The sequence below is a fragment of the Rhamphochromis longiceps genome, linkage group LG5, assembly GCF_057381845.1.
Source record: "Rhamphochromis longiceps isolate RC_006_pf linkage group LG5, R_longiceps_female_GT1.1, whole genome shotgun sequence".
Taxonomy (NCBI): Eukaryota; Metazoa; Chordata; class Actinopteri; order Cichliformes; family Cichlidae; genus Rhamphochromis; species Rhamphochromis longiceps.
Window position 1 is genome coordinate 1,998,291 of NC_140561.1, and position 12,582 is coordinate 2,010,872.

At 46.3% G+C, this 12,582-nt stretch overlaps 1 protein-coding gene across 1 annotated transcript in view; it reads left to right on the forward strand.

Annotated features, from left to right (window-relative positions):
* Positions 1-6,144: 6,144 nt before the first annotated feature.
* LOC146669036 (receptor-type tyrosine-protein phosphatase gamma-like) overlaps positions 6,145-12,582 on the forward strand; it is a 368,084-nt gene continuing 361,646 nt past the window's right edge. Inside the window, exon 1 of the mRNA XM_085405467.1 lies at positions 6,145-7,017. Within this exon, the coding sequence (XP_085261593.1) occupies positions 6,903-7,017 (115 nt within the window). The 5' untranslated portion in view covers positions 6,145-6,902. The remainder of the gene's footprint in view (positions 7,018-12,582) is intronic.

Sequence of the window (12,582 nt, forward strand, 5' to 3'; positions counted from 1 at the left end):
ACCTGCTGTTCCTCTAGATGAAGACCCCGCTCAACCTCTCGTTTGCATTCCAGAACCAAGGCAGCACCCTCCTGTAAAGCAGCAACCAGCTACATCTGATGGTTTGCATGCACAAAAACCTTCGGTACCCATTACTGCTAGTTCTAGTCACCCTGTTAGCACTAGAACACATGTGTATAAACTTGAGGGTCCTTCTTTCCCAGACCTTACCAGAGAAGATGAAATCCAGTATAGGCTGTTACGAATGGCCCTTACTAACCTGCTTGACCCTCATGAGACAGAGCATTTCAAATATCATGTCCTTCTTGATCATCTGAAAGTAGACCAAGCTAAACGGTTAGCTATTTCCTTTTCCTATGCTCCTGACCCATACACTCAAGCCATCAAAACCCTTGATGAGCGTTATGGGCAACCAAGACAGCTAGCATTGAAAGAGCTAAAGAATATACTGGAGCTTCCTCCTATCAGAGCAGGTGATGGTCGGACTCTGGATAACTTTGCTCTTCATGTGCAAGCTTTAGTTGGTTTGCTTAGCACTATGGGTGATCAAGGACGGACAGAACTAAATTGTGGCTCCCATGTCGATCGCCTACTTGAAAAGTTGCCCGCAGAGCATTCCAGTCGCTTCAAACGGCACATTTACAGGGAACAAGGAGATATGATTTATGACTTACCTTTGTTCTCATCCTGGTTGCAAATTGAATTCAAGTGTCAACCAAGAAAGGACAGTCCTGTTTCATCCTTTAACCAGCCACGACCTGCCCATAAGTACACCTCTCCACTCACAACAATATTACATGGGACAAATGCATCCGATCCTGTACAGGCAGCACAACCCATCATAATGACTAAGGCAAGATGTGCATATTGCTGCTCACCTGAACATCACATTAGTAAGTGTCCCGAGTTCATTCAGAAGACAAAGGATGAGAAAATAAACTGGATAAAAGCAAACAAACGGTGCTGGCGTTGTGCTAGGACTCATCAGGCCGCAAAGTGTGACCTGAGGAAAGCATGTGCCACCTGTATGGGACTACATCTACAGATCCTATGTGATGTAAATAAGAGATCTAAAACTGAAACTAATCCTGTAGTGAGGACACTGTACTTTGATAAACCTAGTGGCTGTCCTAGTGTCCTTTTAAAGGTTGTGAAAGTGCTCCTGCGAAATGGCAAAAGAACTCTTGAAACATATGCAGTACTTGATGATGGCTCCCAGCGTACCATTCTTCTAACATCAGCTGCACAGCATCTCAATCTAACTGGGGAAGCAGAGAGATTATCACTTAGAACGGTCCGTCAAGAAGTTGAAACTATTCAAGGTTCTTCCGTAAGTTTCAAAATCTCACCCATCGCACATCCAGAGAAAACATACACAATTAATAATGCCTTCGCTACAAGTCACTTAGCACTTTCAGACCACACCTACCCCGTATCCTCTCTTCAACGGAGATACAAGCATCTTCAAGGTATCCCATTAACCTTTACTAACAAAGCAGCTCCACTACTGCTCATAGGCTCTGATCATACCCACCTTATTACGCCTATTGCACCAGTTAGACATGGACCATTTGGATCTCCTGCAGCAGTCAAAACCCGCTTAGGGTGGACACTCCAAGGTCCAATCACAGACTTCCAACCCCAGAGCAGTTCCACGCATGCCCAATGTTTATTCACATCTTCCAGTTCAGGTTCAGGAGAACCGCTCCAGCACATCCTTGTGTCCGCTGATGGCTCCGAATTCATTCAGCCACTTCATACTCTACCATCAGCAGTACCTATGTCGTCACCGGCAGTGCCACTATCACCAGTTCCACCGCCTGTGGCTGCCATTCCGCCAGTGGTCAGGGCGCTGCCTGCTCCTGCATCACCTGGTCCTGCCTCTGCCAAGCCCCGTACATTGCCCCCAGCACCTGCAAAACTGCCCAACGGTCTGCAGGTCTGGGCCTGCCGCTGCATCCCAGGTGGTTGGCATTTGGACCTGCTTTGCCGCCACCGCTGGCTACATGGTCGGCCCCCTGAACTGTCTAGCCTGCATTGTCGACCTCTAGGTCGACCCCCTGGACCTATAGTAGACCTGTAGCATGTCTGATTCTTCTGCCCCCGCTTTGTGAAAGGAGCATCTCTGATCCTTTGAACATATTTCTCAGTAGAAATATGGGGGCGGCTGTTGTAAAGGCTCACCTTCTAGCACATTCACTTCACCAGATGCACCTTGTTTCTTTTCCTCACCTTTGATTGGGTGTGGTGCTTGGCCTTAATTGCACTCACCTGTCACACATTATATGTCACACAGTATATAAGGACTGCACTCACCTACCCCTCACTCTTTCTTCACTCCCACATGGGGCGGCAGCTGAGGTGAGTTTCTCTTTGAGTCTCCTGAGTTCATGTATCATTTTGAGTTACTTAAATCATACTTTATGTCCTTTTTAGAGAGAGCAGTCCATGTGTGTCTTTCTTTCCTTCCTTCTTTGCCTTATTGATTTGAGTTGAGAATAAAAGGAGAACCCTGAGAATAATTCTGAATTAGATGGCTGCTTTTTCTTATTCTAACCGGATGAGCCCATGATGCTGATTGCTTCAGCCCTGAACCTTCCTTCCTTCAAAACATGTTTACCTAAAAATGCAGCCAAGGCATTTTAAACTATTTCAAACTATTCACAGAACAATCAGCTGTTCTGCATCAAATTATTTGTGCCGCTCCAAAAAATAATTTCTGTCCACTATGAGATGAAGGAGAACAACAGCCTGATACCTGCAGGCCTGACAACAGCAGACGTATCACTGCTGTAACACCTGTAACACTCAGCAGGCGCCTCATTGTTCTGACACACACAACAAAACTGTTGACTACACTACACACTAACTACACACTAACTACACAAGATTTGTGCAAAACGTCACAAATCTCTCACATCTCAAAACACCGCCGTCACTCCTTTTTTTTTTTTTTTTTTTTTTTTTTTTGCCTGTCCCGTTTGGCTCTTTTGCATCAGAATTGTTGTCTAAAGGCAAAGAAAGAGGCCCAACGGATTTACTTTACCAAATTGACCATCCCAGCCTTGCCGTAATGGTCCATTTGATTCACCTTTTATTGTTTATTTTATTTTCATTTACTGAATACGGGACAGACTTGACTGGGGGAAAGAAGGGGAGAAAGAAAGAGGGAAACAGCTGAGAAGAGGGACGGGGGAGAAGGGCAAAAAACAAAAACCAACAGAACGGGCAGAAAAAAAAAATGCATATATCAATCACCTGGATCACCTGCTGAGAAAGAAAAAAGAAAACAAGCAGAAGAGAACAAGAGTAATAGAATAAACAACATCACAATGATATATGGGAATATGACAGTAAATACTAAATATTAAACATTATTGTGCAGCTCATAAGATCAACAGAACACAGTGTGCTTTGAGGTAGGAGCCAAAAAGGGTGTAGTTTGTGGGTGTGATCACCCGTGTGTACACCTGTGAGCATGGACGCGCTTGTTTTTTTAAAAGGTTCCTTCATGTAATGATCTGGTAGAGGGTGTGGGGGGGCCACAGCCCCGTCCTCCAGGGCATGAAGCAGGTATGGAGGAGATCAAGACTCCAGACATCCAGAGGCCCCCAGAACACAAGAGACCAAGGAAGACCAACAGAGGGGCAGCCGCGCCACTGTCCCAGAAAGAGCTGAGGAGAGTCCCAGATGAGGGCTCACTCAGCAGCCGCGGAGCAGAAGCCAGGGGGAGTTGCAGTGACGCGCCCGTGAGCTCCGCCGGCAGCCAGCCGTGCCTGAGTGACCGAGCCCCAGGCCGAGAGGCCGGGGGCACCCCACCTCCGAAGTGGCCCGAGCGAGCCCCAGGCTCCAGGCCCCGATAAGCGGCCGCCAAGGAGTGAGCCGGCGTGTACCTGGACGCCCACCCCCGGACACAAAGAACCACCAACGCACCGATGTCTGAGGGAGTCCGCCACTGGCAGGGGAAGTGGTGGTAGGGGGAGATAGGCCTCCAAACCTTGGAGGGCCTGAGATGTCCCCAGAGAGGTGGCGCCTGACACCCAACCTGACATATAGACACAGACATACAGGCACACACAGACACAAACATCCATTACACAAACATCCATTCCCACCCTCATGCTCACGTGGAGACAGACATAAAGAGACGCTGTACACATGATCACACTCCCCAAGTGTACTCTACAAACCGGGTCTAGGTACCCTTGCCCCTGGAGGGGGAACTGCACCCAGACCCAGGTGGTGTTTCCCTTTTCCCTGCGGTGGGGGGAGGCAGACCGCCCCGACTCCGCAGCAGCAGGGAGGCCCCACACTCCAGACCGCAGTCGGACGGCCAACTCCTCCTCCTAGCCCCCCCGCTCCAGCAGGTCGCAGAGAATGGGGGTGAGAGAAGACTCCAAACCTCCCTCCACCCGCTCATTGTAATGTTGATGCATGTGTGTTCTAAGGTGCATTTAAAACCCAGGAGGGCATGGAGCTACCTGCCAGAGAGCAGCAGGTAAGCGCATGGTCCCTCCTGCTAGCCCTCAATGTCTACGTGTATTTAACCTTGAGAGGTGGGCAACGACGCCAGGGGTGGGGTGTACACCCTGATGGTACTTTGGATTCCGTGTATCGTGCCCACCCCCAAGATCCTATATGTATGTGTAATGAGAGTGTGAGTAATGTGAATGTCTAAGTTGTGGGATAAAATTGAGGCAGAGGCAGCCAGCCGCCGTCACTCCTAAAACGTCCCCCCTCCCTAAACAACTAAATGTCATGTTTTGATTGGTCAACATGGTACATTTTTTGACCAATAGGAAAGGGCGGGGTTTTTTGGTTTTGTTTTTGCTCACAGGCGGAGAGTGATTTCCAGCGTTTTTCTTATAAAACGCAGTTTTTACCGTTTCTTCCCGCAGTAAATATAAACAACGACAGTATTCAGGAAGAAAACCAAACATTGCAGATATTTTTATCATAACTCTGGTCACAATTTAAAAACTGGTATAAAGTCCACACTTTTTCCATCAATTCTTCCGTCTGTCCTGCTCAGATCTCCAGTGGTTGTAGTCGTTGTCATTAACGTGGCATCACTCCACATCAGCCGCTTTGCTCGCTAAAACACCGGTGTGGGCGCATAAGGACGCTGTCATAGCCTGTCAGCGATGTTGATTAGCTGCGTATATACGAATGTGAATCGCGTGATTGGCTGGACTGTGGGATAAGGTGGCATCGTTCTAATCCCATACTGGAGCAGCCAGTCACTGACTGACACTGCCAAACAGAATTATTAATGTATTTACTGTAATTTCAATTCAGGTTAGATTTTTTTTTGTGCACAACGCAGATTTTTTTCTGCGCAGAGACGTGCCAGCAGTGCACAATTGGCCACTGGGAAAAACGGGATTTTGAAATAAAGACTGACTTTGAAAAAAGGTCATTTTGGAATAAAAACGGCTGGAAATAAATAAAATGCCTCGGGAATAATCTCTATTATTGTGAAAAATAATGACCATGAAATAATATTTCACAATAATAAGTAAATTTATATAGCAGAATGTAATATATTTCACAATAATGAGCATTTTTTTGTGTTCCGTGATTTCACAATATCATTCTCACATTACATATCTGTGTCTTATTTATTCACATAGTTATTTATTTCATCTTGACCTATTTATTTATTTAATTTTGAACACTTTGGAGTTCCATACTGCGGGGGTTACAGCTGTACAGCTGTGTACCAGGCCTGCGCTTTGTCGGTGCTAATAACAGCTCGATTGCTTGGGAGGCGAGTGGGTCTATCCCACGCTTTGCCCTGAGACTGGGCTGGGCAGACATTTCCGAAATTATCGAAGCACTTTTGCAAAGAGGCTGTATCTTGACAAACCGACCAGATATCTAAGATTAAACCGCTACATTCTCAGCTAAAAAATATTAAAGCGGTATTTGGTGACACACAAACAGGGTTTTTCAAAGTTCAGTTCTGTTCGTTTCCACATGCCGGTTGTTGGTGTGCAGAAACGCCTTTTAAAAACAACGGCCACCAGGCCAAAGCAATGGTTTTGACTCGATCAGTGTTAACCCCGCCCCCTGGGTTTGATGGGTGAGGCTGACAGATAAAATAAATTCATGGTGAGACCTGAAGGAATCAAGTGTGCCAAAATGAATGAATTAAATACACCATTAAATAATTATTTAAATGTGTCAATAATTAATTAATTAAATGTGTCAAAAATATTTATTTATTTAATTAATTATTTCCCGTTTTAATTAATTATTTTCAATTTCAATTAATTATTGACACATTTAAATAATTATTTAATGGTGTATTTAATTCATTCATTACGGCGGTCCTAGCGTTCTATAATTTCAAGGCTTTGTTAATTTTGTTTGAATAACCACGGTCGCTGCACTCATTCCAAGACAAACCTGAGGCGGAGGTGCAATCCTTTAATTGTGAACACACACCGAAGCTGTGGAGATGGAACATCTCTAATTATCTGTGCGTGTGCTCAGAGTGCGCGCTTCCTCCCCGGCGCTAGGATCCAGAGGACTGACCGCTCTCTCTCTCTCTCTGGCCGTTTGAAGCGTGTAGCAGAGTAGGGCTCGCTTGTTACTTGGTGGATGGGTGGAGGGATGAAAGCTACCCTCCCCGCTGCTCCAGCGCCGACTGTTCTCTGTCCCTGTGCCTAAACAGCGCTACCTCCACCGCCGCAGCCACACAAGCCAGAGAACGCTTTGAGGAGCTGCGTGCACACGCACACGCGCGCTTTCCCGGAGACACCAGCGTCCGCGCGAGTGGTATGATAAGAAGGGAATAGTGTGGACCTCTGTGGGTCCGTCCGCCTGCATCTTGCCTGCTGCGCGGTCACTGAGTGGACGGTGAGGACGGAGAGTCAACAGTTGTTCGTGGGTGCTGTATGCATGTGGACGCGCACATCCCTGCCATGTGGACACTACTGCGGTCGTGCTGTTGCTGGATTTTACCTCTCGTGTTTGCAGCCTTCGTGCTCCGTGGGGCCCACAGTCATCCCGGTAAGTTTCATCCGCACACGTCCAACACGGGCTTTCTGTTCCACACACGACCACAATTATTCACTGAATAATTGTCTGTCTCTGGTCCGTGACCTGTTTGTGTCCCTTCACGCACACTCCTAGCACAGCGTTACAACCCCGCGCTCCGTCTGCTGGAGGAACTCGGTTCACCTGTCCACACCAGCAGAGTGGGCTCGGTTTGGCTTGGATGTGATGATGTGATGGCTTGTTACCTGCCGGCTCACCCTGGAGCGAGACAGTGGGGCTGTGACGCGTTCACACAGCCCCACTGCAGTGAGGCTCTAATCTGTGTGGGGGAGGCAGACCTGATGTCTGTGTTTGGGCTGACACTAGACCCACAGCACCTGATTGTAACACTGCACGCCTGCTTTACAGTGAACGGTGGAAAATGTCCTGCTCTGTCTTTTTATTAGGCCTCTCCAGCTGTTCTATGAGGCAATTTTACCCTCACCTCCAACACCGGACCTAAACCCTTCACTTGTTAGGAAGCAATACTTGTACCACAGATTGTTCTTTGTCTTCTCAAAGGTAGAAGAGGACAAGTGTGTGATCACATTCAGAAATAAAGCCCACAAATCGAATTTGACCTTGACCACGCTGCACTCTTTCAACTGTGGAAGATGCTGCAAATAGACATTCAACACTTTCCGGGCTGTCAGCCCAACAGAAGCTATAGATGTGTAATTACCACCCACTCAGCCACAAAAGGCTCACACGTATTCCACTCGTATGCAGTAATATCTAACAAAGCAACGAGCCTTTGTTGTTTGCAGGCGTTCAGCACCAGAAGGTGTACCTACGTTTGAAAGATGTTGGATAATGGTATATGCCGATACGTACCTGTATCATGGGATGTCAACAAAGGCATTTCCTGTGGCACGCTTGGATGCTGTAGTGTCAAGGAAGGGCCCACAGTGTGCAGGTAACATGACAAAGAAGAAGCCAGCGGCCACATTCAAAGTGCAGCATTTATGCTGTGTTGAGTCACATCCCCGTAATGCTATGGGTGAACACACATTTTTCACATAACCTGCCATGAGAAGAAAACCACTGACCCCATTGGGCCCTTTACCTTACAGTAAACTCTGTTTGGCTCCCAGACCCCCACCCTGAGGAGCCAGGCTGATGTAGAAGTCCTGTGGCCGTCTGTGGATATGACACGTTTTCAGAGCTGCTAGTTAAAAAAGAATAGACTGAAATAGCCTTTTATTATCATTGTACGTGTACAGTGAAATTGTGGGTGCTCATGCACATTATTAGACAGCAGCAAATGACAAGCAGGAGAAATATAGTAGAAATAGTAGAAAAGCACACAATTGAGAACAAAATAGTTGCAAAGTGCTCAGACGTAGTGCAAAGAAAAGAGTCCATGTGTGAGTTGCCCGAGTGATGAGGTTTACTGAGACTATGGCTCAGATTGGTAAGGTGTGTGGGAGTGTCAGTGGTAGACAGTATTAGCCTACTTTCAAGCTCAACTACATTAGCTCTGATGTGTCAGATATCACAAAACACACTCACGGGAGAGTTTCTGGGACTGCTGTACTGAGCAGTAGCGTGCCTTTGCTCGAACAAACCGTACCAGTGCTAGTGACACTTTGGGAGCGACTGACGGATTTTCAGACGTAGAAAGTTAAAGTTTATCTCAGACGCTCATGTCAATCACAATCTGATCACAGATCCGGAGAAAAGCAGAGTGCAGGGAGAGTGAGAGGGACCCACTGACCCACTGGTGGAGAACGTATACTTGGACTCCTTGAAAACACAAAGATTCAGTTTCTGCTCAGAGGAAATACTGAAGCTAAAAAAAGAAAGTCTCAGGGTGTGTGACATCTGGCCAGGAAACGTATTTATCCGACAAAAGTCAAAATTAGCTGCGTGATGCTTTGTCTTCTCAAACATAATAACTCGTCCTGCAATCACAAACCGTCTCCTTTTTGTGGATCTAAGGATGGAGCGTGTGAAAATGTGCACAGTGCTAATATGTTTCTGTCTGTTCTCTGTCTCTGCTTGACCGGCTCTCGACTCAGACCCATGCAGCTGTCATGATAGTGAGCCCAAGGTGGCGGCTCGCTGTCGAATGGCTGACAGACGCAGTAGAAACAGAGACGAGCTGCTGTCCTGCTGGGTATCGGCATTGACAGCCTCTGGCTTGCTTACTTTCCCATTCGCTGTACGGAGAAACATGCAAACGTGGATCACGCCAGTGTCTGTGAAATCAGCCGAAACCCCACAGAGCAGCAAATGATCTAAACATGAGAAACACAGCGAGCTTCTCCTCAGAGTTCTGTGCAAATACATCCAGGAGTTCAAATAGGAAAGTGCAAACAAATTCAAAATTCTTCAACATCCTGGTTGTAATACAGTCCTGTCACAGACAGATCACTCTGTCACGCCTTATGGGCGTGGCTGTGGCTCAGGAACGAGAGCTTTGAAGGTTGCTGGTTCGATCCCTGGCTGCTTCACACTGGATGGGCGTGATACTCGCTGCAAGTATCACGCCCATCCAGTGTGAATGTGTGAGAATGTTGGATAGAAAGAACTTGTCCCGTGTCCGTTCACTAGTTCTTACAATGCTCGTCCAGTGTGTAGCGGCACCGTCAGAAGCACGCGTACTTTGTGCTGTTATGTCTGCAAAACTGACCTGAGTGCTGTCAGTGCCCCCTCGCCCTCATAGTGGGCTGTTTGTAGCCACAAACATGTGCTCGCTATGCTTCTCTGTTGGTTGGGGTGTTGAGAGCAGTGGCTGTCACTGCAGGGTGTCTGCTTGCTGACACGGGGCATCACGTTTGCTTTCCCATCTGTGGTGTGCACTGTCACACCCCGTCACGGTGCCACCCGTCAGCCCCGGGTTAACCAAACACACAGAGGTCACTGTCATCTGTAAAGCTAGCACACCTTTCCCACAAGCACCACCCCCTGCTCCTCCATCTATCTCCATCTCGTTCCTCTCTAACTCTCCGTTCATCTGTCACAGTGGATATGCTCACACAGGGGCCAGGCTCATAACTGTAGGCAGGCCTGCGTGTCACAAGCCTCGTAGTCACAGTAATGCAGGAAGACGGCTGACATTTAGGATGGGGCCGGATATGCTCCGTGGCCTTGGGTTTCTAACATTATCATCATCATCATCTTGGTGCTCACTGAGCTGTTATCTGTCCTCTGCTGTGGCCGGAGTGGGGAACGCACACCGGCTCACAGGTCACTTTATCATCAGCACGGCACCCCTGCTCTCCTTAATAGACTGATTAAAAGATACTGCTCTGTGTGTGTGTGTGTGTGCGCGCGCAGGGGTGGTGTCAGGCAGTTGGTAGATGTGGTTTTGTCATGAGGAGGTAGCAACAGGAGAGGCATCGGGAGCCAGATTAATGAGGACAGAAGAAGAAGCATCCTCTTTAAATCACTATTGATTTTTAGCAGGAAAGTGTGCTGCTCGCTGCACACAGGGGGACTACAGATAAATAGTTCTGATAATGATAACAATAGCAATAATGATATTAAGCGCAGAGGCACTAATGATATCTGTAGAATGCGGTGAGGGAGGCCAAGTGTGCAGCATCATTTATTCTGCTGTGAGCCTGCTCGGCTGAGCGTGCCACTGCAGAGTCCACTTGTTCAGGCTGTTCTTCTGATTGCTACGTGAGTAAGGAGTGTAGACTGGAAGGACAGAGCAGTCCTGCTGGCTCCAAAAGGATCTCCATTCTTTTCCTCCTGTACAGTTTTAGCTCTACGTCAGGTTATTTGGAGGGGCTGTGCTGCCCAGTATATTTTCCAGAGGAAGCTCCATCCAGCCCGTAGCAGCTATTTCCACCTGCAGTGTAGCCCTCCATCTCTGCTGCTTTCGTTCTGCTTTGCTAGGTCTCGTTTGCTGGCGGCAGGAGCCATATGTTCTCCTTGCCCATGCTGTTATCACCATAATGTTTCTGAAGCAGATATTTTTCAGACTTTATCGTTAGTGTGACTTTTTTTCTCAGATAAATCACACGATAAATTTTTTCTGGAACAATTTGCAAAAAACATCTGATGTAGAAAATATGAGACAGTTAAAACACAGATGCAAATAAATGTTAAATTCATTTTTGAAATTTCATCACAAAGTTCACTCGTGAAAAATGGCCTGATCCAAGTCAGCTTTGTGACGCGATGATGGATGAAACATTAACCAAGGTAACCGGTAGTGTTATGAGCCACTGTGACATCACAACGTGCTCAGCTTGTACCAGCGTTGAGCGTGCACCGTACATGCTACAGTACAGCTGTCATCACACAGACAAAACTCAGCTTTTGTCCCTGTTTGGAATCTAGTCTCATTTATTATTGAAATGCTGATTAAAAAGCAGCATGGCCGTACACCTGCACTTTCAAAAATCAGTCAAAAATTGAGAACCAGCCCTTAGTGTGGCAGAAAGCAGCACATTCCTCCTCTACCCTTCTTTGCCACTGTGGTACCATTGCCTCTACCTCTGTCATACTATATCATTGCATACTGTCCAAAGTTTGACGTTATACCCCGCATGCTGATACCATACCAATGTCATGCCATGGGCACATCATGCATTACTGTGAGATCAGGGTGCAAAGAAACTAAAAAGATTTCCCTCTAACACAAGAATGAAACATCATCATTATTTCAGCTCTGCGCTCCTGAAAACTGAAAAAGCTGCCAAAGAACAGCCAGTTTGTTTGACTGAGAGAAGTTAGAGTGAATTTTATCGCGGGAGTTACCTTCTAAAAATAACCCGCAATAGGTGAAATCCGCAAAGTAGCCAACTTTATTTTTTACAATTATTATAAATGTTTTAAGGCTGTAAAACCCCTCACTACACACTTTTCTCAGACAGGCATGAACATTTTCACACTTTTCTCTCTTGTGTAAACACTCTCAAAGTTCAAACCGTCATAAATAAGTTCAGTATTATAGAACGAAACCAAACCCTGTTTTCAGGTCCAGAACATGGGAATAGAGCAGCTGCGAGAGAATTCAGCATTAATGAATCAATGGTACAGAAGTGGAGGAAGCAAGAAGAATGAGCTGAGTTAAGTTTGACTTATCCCACTGTTTTGTTTTGCTTAATGCGCCTTATAATCCGGTGCACAAAATGGTCTGAAAAATATGTATTTGACCTGTTTATGTGGCACACTGCAGTTTCATGTTGCAAAACACCTCTTTTTAACTTTTGTGGATATTATACATGGTTATGCTCAGGATATTTCAGCCCATTTCTACTGAAAATGTTAAATTGTCAGCAAGGAATTTGCATTTGCACTGTTAAATTTTTACATAGCATTAATACACATAAAAAACAGCTGCTTGTTTAAGTAAAAAATGAATTGATGGGGGATTTTTGCACTAATAAATTTGTGGAGTTGTAACGTATTTTGTCTCGCGTCAATTATATCGTCAGTTATATCGTTATCGCAAATTTTCAAATATATATCGTGATAAACATTTTTGGCCATATTGCCTTGCCCTATGTGTGTACACGTGTACAAACGCAGTGTTTCATTGATTCCTGCATGCAGAATCCTTTACATTTATATTAGCAG